The 8,727-nt window shown below is 42.0% G+C and overlaps 1 protein-coding gene across 1 annotated transcript; it reads left to right on the top strand.

Moving 5' to 3' along the window:
* Positions 1–250: 250 nt before the first annotated feature.
* Positions 251–8,381, top strand: LOC112569166 (fibrinogen gamma chain-like). The gene is made up of 6 exons (XM_025246890.1): positions 251–329; positions 1,953–2,065; positions 2,670–2,791; positions 3,162–3,258; positions 5,644–5,809; positions 7,946–8,381. Exons 1-5 carry the CDS (start codon positions 268–270, stop codon positions 5,733–5,735), a joined length of 486 nt encoding a protein of 161 aa, XP_025102675.1. The 5' UTR covers positions 251–267; the 3' UTR covers positions 5,736–5,809; positions 7,946–8,381.
* Positions 8,382–8,727: the final 346 nt, after the last annotated feature.

The following is an 8,727-nucleotide window of genomic DNA, read 5'->3' as shown; positions in this document are numbered from 1 at the left end:
GTCTGGTCAGCCATTCACAACACAACACCAAGGAAAACTTCTAGATTCTGGTGGAAGTAGTAATGTAACATTACTAACAGCTCTAAGAATTTCAACTTTAATTTTATTATATTAATAGCTTGTGCACACTAGCAACTACACAAACAGCAAATTACTTTGACAAGACTTGGAGCCTGTGTTTAATTAAAAGAAATAAAATCATAGAAGAATGTTTAACTCATTTCTGTCTTCCATTATTCGTACAGGTGGTTAACAACATTGACGACAATGATTTTACCCTTCATAGTTCTTTCTGTGGCCTCCTGTCTTCAAGCCCAGACGAGAGGAAGGTATGTCCTGTGTGTCAAGGGCGGTCATAGTAAACACAAATATGTTGTCTGACATGCTGATAATGTGTTACTGGTGTAGCTGAATGTTGTGTACAGCACTTTGAACTTGTAGGTTAGGATACATCCACTACATACTGTTACACGTCATCTTTGTAAGAAACATTTGAAAGATTATTTTTATGTTAGAGTTTTATATTTCTACAGTTCCTAAATATCAAACATCGTTAAACTAAAGTAGAAATATTTTTAATAATACCGCTGCTAACAATAATATATATATATAATTTTTTATGGTAACAATTATATATGATGTTTCCTTTAAATAAAGTGTTTTATTTATATTCTAGTAAATAATTGTCTTTCATCGATCCCTCTCTCCGCGTAGTTGTGGGTCGTGTGTGCTACGAGGGTAGTGTGGTACAACACCTGGGGTTGTGGGTAAACCATGGAGGTGTGTAGGTGGCCTGCTGTCTGTCTGCCGAGACCAACGCTTAGCCACTTGCGTAGTTCTCCGCTGTTAGTCTCGGTGAGCCTGAACAAAGAATGTGACTAAACCGGAAGCTTTGTACACGCGTGCCTCGTTTTAGCAGTTAATCTTAAATGTGAACAAACTCGAAGCTTTGTACATGTATGCCTCGTTTTACTTGCTAACTGAACACAAATTATTTGTCCAGTATAATAAGTTCCTGCTGAAATGATTAAAAATACAGAAGGGAGAAAAATCCTGGTTTATCCAGGATTACTTTTAACGTTAATTACTTCCCTTTGTCAGCTGAAAGAGTGAGCCAATCAGGTGTTTTGTTATGTTTTAAAATAGTTGACCATGCGCCATTTGTGCAGTAGTTGAGGGATACTCAATTTCACATGGATTTTTAATCAAATGCAAACTACAAGAAAAGAGTAATACTTAAACAATAATGTCTATTCTAATAAAATACGTGTGTTCTTGCATTAAATGTTTAAAGATAGAGCAAAAAAGGTGTTTAATAAAATTTCAAACTTTTGACATTTTTTCGATATTTTTTCTCTATACCACACTGCTACAATATTTTCTCTTTTGTTTAGTACAAGAATACAAAACGTATTATTGTTATAGATCACACCATGTAATACTTTTTAGAAAAACTCAAACGATGTATAAGTCGGTTGTCTTTATTAAAAGTTGTTCGTTACAAATATTCAAAAGAATTCAACCGCCGACTTTTTCAGCCCAAAGTCAGGCGCAGCGAAAGAGAAATAGTTCGTTTAGAATAGATCCTTCTAGTTCCTTGTCAGGTGAATATTGCTTATTTTAAAATATCATTGCAGTGGACAATAACATTCTTAAATAACAAACAATAAAAAGTGTTAATTACTAAAAACAAGGAACTGATTCAAATCAACTGCTACTTTACTTCAGCAACTCTTGTTCCATCTCTTTCTTTTCACACACATATAAAAAACCCAGACCAGGATACACAAACACAAATTCTTTTTTTTTTTATTGTTTAAATCTTTTTCAAGGATGTTCACGATCTCAGTCTATCAAGCACTCACAGATATTTAGTGTGATAGTCTCATACAGCTTATGATATCATTGTCACTGACACTCTGATGACAGTCCATGATGAACTCTTCCTGCAGTGTCCCCAAAGCACAAGTCATGCTACAGTTACTTGCCATGGTTTACTCGCTGTTCGGCTTCAACAGTCTCAAGAGATGCCCTGTGACCTCAGAGTATGACCCTGATTTTACTGGTGAGTTTCACGTGACCCCATACTTTCGCTATAGCGGTCCACGTGGCGTGCTTCTGTCCCACGATGTGTCATGTGACACGTCGTTTACGTCGAAGGTGGTGGAGACGCCGTACGACCTGACCACGCTGCTGACTGGCACCGCGCGACTCGGTGCTGATAAGTGGGGGCCTCCCTTCTCGGCCAGCAAACACTTTCACAAACTGTCCGCGCAACTCACACAACACGTCTTGGTCGTTTCCACAGCTGTCTGCAGTTTGTACGACCTGACACTTCTGCTCTCGGAACCGCCATCCTTTCATCCGTCGTTCGTGGACTGGATGATTAAACTCAACAACACTGATGACGTGGACATGCACATTAAGTTTATTGACACATACGGCACATACTTTATGTCACGAGTCTGCCTTTTTTTGATACTTACCAGAGGACTTGCAGAAAAAAACCACATTATTTGTTAATAGACTTTGACCCCCACTGCTGTGCTACAGGTCAATTAAACTGTGACAATACCGGTGTTGTTTGCTGCGCTTTTAGCTGACTATAGTGCTATACAATGAGTAAACATTTTGATGAAATTAATATACAAACATTTGTACGGAAACAGATTCATGTGAAGACTGGAAGACAGAAGGAGGCAAGTCAGGTGTCTACTTTATTCAACCGGTAAAGTACAGAGAGAACCTGAGAGTCTGGTGTGACATGGACTCTGGCAGTGGTGGCTGGCTGGTATGTCTTTGTGTTTGTCAGTGTGTAACTTGCTAGTGTTTTAAAAAAAACAACCGTTCTTAATCGTTAGGCAGTAAGATATATTTTAGAGTAAGGGATCAAAGGTTGTAATTATTAATCCGGGCTTGAAGTCTGCATGTTGTTAATGACTGTCCTGGTCATCTGTCCGTAACATGGATCCCAGGGACCAAATGTCTGTACAACATGTCACAACTTTCTTGTCGCAGTCAGTAACAATCGCTGAACATTGTCACAAACCATCTTTACTGTTCCCAGCTTCTAAATGACAAATGTTGACCAAGCACTAAACCATAAACAAACGACAGAGTTCCTATGTTTCCAAGGTAACAACCTTGTCTGTCACCGTCAGGTGTTCCAGAGACGCACTAACGGCTCCGTGGACTTCTACAGGAACTGGACACAATATGAACAGGGCTTTGGTGACATCACCGGGGAGTTCTGGCTGGGTGAGATTTCTGTTTACTATTTCTCTGTCTTTACCTCTTTTCCCTGATAAAAGTCTACAAGAATATCAAGTCATAAAGGTTTTTAGTTTCTATCAGCGGCGGCGTCTGGGGTTGGAAATGGTGTGGCCGCCCAGGCCCCGCTCTCGAAGGGCCCCCGCGCTTCAGCCCCGAGGTCATCTGTATGACTTGTTTCTAGCTGTGTTAAACAAGCTGTGACAAAAACAATTGACTTTCAGAAAACCCATCTAAGTTCGCAGATGGTTGGCCCCAGGCCCCGCGTGGTCCTAACGCAGCCTCTGGTTTCTATTGTTCTACACAATGCTGACTTATTGTAGTTTTTAAAGTTCTGTGTATATGTTCCATTCCGAACTCTAATCGTTATATGAAGAAGAATGCGAAAGTAGTAGATGGTAAAAAAGACATTTTAGGTTTCAAAGGCAACTGGACTACTGAAGAAAAATTGCATGGATAATTGCCTCAATTCCGGAAAAAAAAGTGACAACAAAAATCAGATTCATCTAGGTATACTCCGTCTTCTTGTTTTAGTTTGAAGAAGTAAAAAATAATGTAAATGGATAGTATCAGTAAAAAGAAAGAAATATTGTTTTCTGAAGTGACCTTAATGTCCATTTTAATGAAGAATCCTATTCTTGTACAAAAAGGATCACATATTTGTTCGATATCTTCCAGTTCACCCAGTCACGGAACCAGCTCATGTAAAAATCATATTCTGGGTTGGGTGGTGCACAGACCTGTTGATTATGTCATAAACATTGTTACAGCTCTTCAAATCATTTGTGTGTGCGGTTTGCCCAGCAGTGACACCAGTGTTTGGCACTGTGCGCCTTCTACGGGACATGGACATGTCTATGTTTGATGATGACTTGGTCATCGAACTGACCCTCTGACCCTCAACCTCTGCTGACAGGCTTGCAGCCGTTCTCCTGTCCGTGCTGGAAGCCCTTGCTCCTGCTGTGTGTACCCAAATTCACCCCAACAGACACGTGTCATGTACCCCACCATTCGGAAAGTTGAGGCAAAGCGTCGACGAGCTGAGGCTTGTGGTGAAGGTCTAGGCTGACTGTCCATCGACAGATGCTAAACGCTGCCAAGCGGACAGTCATCCACAATGGTCATTCTTCCAAAACTGCATTCCTTAGAGATGACATCAGCACTTGTTCCTCTAGAAGGAGGATGTTCAGGTCACACAGCTGTAGGCCACACAAACAGACCGCAACTGTCCAGTCATTGCATTTGCTGCACTCCTGGCTAAACTTGATTAGCTGTCTGTGTACCCAGTAGCTTTTGCTGACCACGTTGACGATCTGGCAAACCCGAAGTATTTCTTTTCTTCCTTTCAGCTGATCTCGAAAAGTAAACTTAGGACCATTACACTCCAGTTGAAACCCTCAAAGTGTCCACTGGAACTTAGTTTCCACCCCATTACTGGTAGAGTGTCTTGACATCCTACTTCCTGTCTTCACAAAAATAGTAAATAATAGCTTGTCCTCTGACACCTTACCAACGGCCTCTAAATCAGCCCTAGTCCAGCCGCCGAGCCTGCCATTCACATCAACGTTTTACACAATCACCATCCAATCTCCAATTAGCCAGTTTTCCCAAATCTTTGAGAAAGCAGTTATAAAGGAAGTTTTATCCTAATTCAACTCTGAAAATGTAATTTCTTCATCATAGTCTACTTATCGCCCTGTGACTGCCCTGCTTCAGGTGACTAGCGACATTTTGTCTGCTGTGGATAGAGGTGACATGTCATTTCTCACCGTGTTAGACCTGTCTGCTGCCTGTGATACTACAGACCACACTACTGTCATTCACACTCTGTCCTCTCTATAACATCTCAGGCTCCCCTCCACTGGTGTCAGTCACATCTCTCACATAGAACTCATAGTGGAAGGCTGTGTATCTCCGCCAGTCTCTGTTCACACAGCTGCTCTTCACGTTTTCCGGACTGGCAAGTGTGAACATGTCACACCACTTCTTCACTCTATTCACTGGCTACTAGTGAAAGCTACAATAGACTACAAGCTCTCAACTCTATGCTATGGATTGTTTGAAGGCTCCTTCCCCCCCCCCACTACTTTGCTGAATTCCTGTCTGTCCACACTCCTGCTCCATCTATCTTCATCGAGGTGCTGAACACTACAAACACCATATTTTTTCAATATTGTAATAATTGATTGGAGAAAAAGGTAGCAAGCAGTATTTCCATTAACATACACATTTTAGGATTAATTCATTCTGTGAAAAAAGCAAATAGATTTGTGATGAACCAGATATTCTCTCCTAGTTTGTGAAAGCTTTTGGTGTAAGAGTGAAATCTTCTATCACTCAGTTAAGTTTCCAAACTTTGCTGCCATACTTTAGGTTTATCAAAGACTTCACACCCTGACCAAAGGGAGACCCACCCGACTGCGTATAGACCTTCGCGAGAAGAATGGACATCGTCACTACGCTGAGTACTCGACATTCAGGGTGGACGGTCCTGAGACAAACTACACACTGACCGTGTCCGGCTACTCGGGTACCGCAGGTACGTGTGGATTCACCCATTTAAAGCTGGTAAGCCGGCGGCTCCATTGCTGGCTAAGTATGTAAATAAGTGAAAAGGTAGGCATGTCTGAGGAGAATCAGTTCCTTTTAGTATGAATCAGATTGTAAACTGAAGTCTGTACCCTGTACTGCATTTATTAATGGACGTCTGTCAGCTCCAGATTGCGGGATTATATCTTATTACCATTACCGTATTTTTTGGTCGAGTTGGTTTGTATGTCCTCAGTTAGTGTCAGATTGTGAAATCAGATCAGGTCCATGATGTCTGCTGGGACTTGATTGTAACTTCTGTGGTTACTTTTTGTTGGATTTAGCTGATTGAGGCCTGATGTCTGCCATATTTCATTCCCGTGCATCGACTTGCAGACAGCAGATGTTCACAGTTTGGGTAACACTCGGCTGGCTTACAGTGTCTCATAAACACTTGCCCTTTTTTGTCAGGACATATTTCTTACCTCCTCTTTATTTTCCTAGAGAGCAAAGAAGACTGGAGACTGGAAACCAGTGATCTTAATTGTATAAGGCTCTCTAAGTAGGGAGATTGTTTTAAAAGGAAAAAAGTTAAAGAAGAAATGTCAAAATTGACTAACAAAGAAAAATAAACTTTACAAAATCAGGTCAAAGTCCCTTATTTTTTAAAACAACTAATGTTGACATTATTAAATGTGTCGAGTAACACTGTAACCACATGCAGACAGCACTTCAATACCCAGTAACCCTAAAACACCCCGAGGTGTAACCATACCTTTCCCTGCTTTAGCCTGTCCTTTCAAATCGCATAATGCATCTTCACACAGAGAGAGACTCACTCCTCGTGCGCTTAGTTCAGGTTTTACACACGCCAGGGACTATATTTTCTCTGTTTCTAAAAACCGATCGCCTTTTCCTGTGTCCATCAACCATTTCTCACTGCTAGCGGTTCTCCGGTGGACCCTAACACCTGTGGAGGTCCTGTTCTCGACCTCGTGCTGTCAGCAGGAGACAGTTACAGGGAGAGGTCCGACACAGGGTGGATAAGCGGGTGCAGTGTGTTGTCTTACTCTAGTGTTACTTCATGTGGGATGTGGAGACAGGGAAACGTGAAGTAGGCGTACTTCTAAACTAAGTCAACTCATGGACCCTACAAACTTGTGACATGTTCTCTCCCTTTGTCACCAAACATGTAGGTGTCTGACTCTGCCTTGCAATTTCTACGAGTTCAGAGAGAGCTGGAGCTGACCTCTGAGGCCCACCATCCCTTACAGTCTTGTCTTAAGAGCGAAAAGACTGTACACTGACTTCTAAATTCACGGCAACGGCATCATTAAATTGTTTCGTGGGAAATCTCAACGCTCAAGAAGAAATCAGACGAGGACTTCAACGTGAGGGAGACTGAGATTAGCTGTGAATGGAAGACTTGCAGTAGTAATTAGGTTACAGAAACTAATGTGGGAGAAACAATTAATTAAGATGGACCAGCTGAGACGGATCCCTAACTACCGAAGGGCTTGAGAGCCTTCTACGTATACCGAACCTACCCAGGGTGGATAGCTGGAAGCGAAGCCCTAGAGTTTCTTCCCTTGTCGAGCGTACGAGGAGTCGAACATTCTGTGGACGTGTAGTGGTGTTTCCATGGCAATGTGAGCACTGGCGTGTTAGTGTGATTGCTAGTGTGGCAGCCCAGCTGTGGGGCGGGAACTGGGTGGGGAAGAATATTGCTGGTCCTGAGATTCGTGAGAGCATCGTACATCGGGAGACCACGGACTGACTGGAATTGTGCTATTTCCGATGACTGTAGCAGTGTCGCCAGCAGACACCGTCTTCCTTGAGTGATCAGGTTGTGGTGATGTTGAGCTTCAACGTGTTACATCAATTGATTATCATTTTTTTAATTCAGTATACAGCTAGAAACTTACATAAAGGTCTGACTCGTTTGTTGATCACTTCTTTATTGTTAGTTTACGTAAGCTTAAGTATTGCCAGTTGACATTAAAAACATCTTCCTGAGATAACTGTAATACTCTACTCGAGTATTTAAGGAAATTTGTTGGACTAGGAAATACGATAGTCTCTTATTAACATGTGTACGTGTGTGTTTGTGTGTGTGTGTTGTTGGTCGGTTGGTGGATTGTTACAGGTAACAGCTTGCTGTACCACAATCACATGGCATTTTCAACCTATGACGGGGAGCACGACCTGGAGCCAGACAATAACTGCGCGGTACAGTGGCACGGCGCCTGGTGGTACAACGGCTGCCACAACAGCAACCTCAACGGTCGCTACAAGGACCAGCGGGGTCCAGCTACCTGACGGCATCTGCTGGCTCGGCGCCCACAACGACTTCAGAAGCTTCACCTACACCGAGATGAAAATCAAACCAGCCTAGAACCCCGCTCGCCAGGCCTTAGTGCAGCTACTGTCTCATGTCCTCAGGTCTTACACTCAAGATAATGCTGGTAATAAATAGCAAAACATCGACTCTGTCATCTTGAAACAAAACATGGATAGTTAAATAAACTACTTTCGAAATTTGCGGTTCAGTGGAAGCATGGTAAATAAAGTTAAGCTCAGAATTTCTGCCCGGGTGTGAATGACTGGAAGAGACAGTTGGTACTGCAAGAATGTCTGACAATGTGCAATACTCGGTGTGTGTCTGAATGACTACAAATACACTGAATGTTCTCAACAAATGGCAGGAAACTTTACTCCAATGATTTAATGACTAGGAACGAGAATTTTCTTGCTTGACTATTTCACTGACGAAGACTAAAGACTTCTTTATATGTGTCTCACAAAAGTATTTTTCTTGCATTTGTTAACCAAAGGCTTGATACAGAACATATTTATGAGCACAGTCAGTCGTGCAGACACGTAACAATAACTATTCTTGTGAAAGATACAACAAAGTGCTTACTGGTC

Source organism: Pomacea canaliculata, linkage group LG7 (genome assembly GCF_003073045.1).
Source record: "Pomacea canaliculata isolate SZHN2017 linkage group LG7, ASM307304v1, whole genome shotgun sequence".
In the NCBI taxonomy this organism is placed as follows: Eukaryota; Metazoa; Mollusca; class Gastropoda; order Architaenioglossa; family Ampullariidae; genus Pomacea; species Pomacea canaliculata.
The sequence above is the reverse complement of the archived record's forward strand: the minus strand, read 5'-3'. Positions and strand labels throughout refer to the sequence as shown.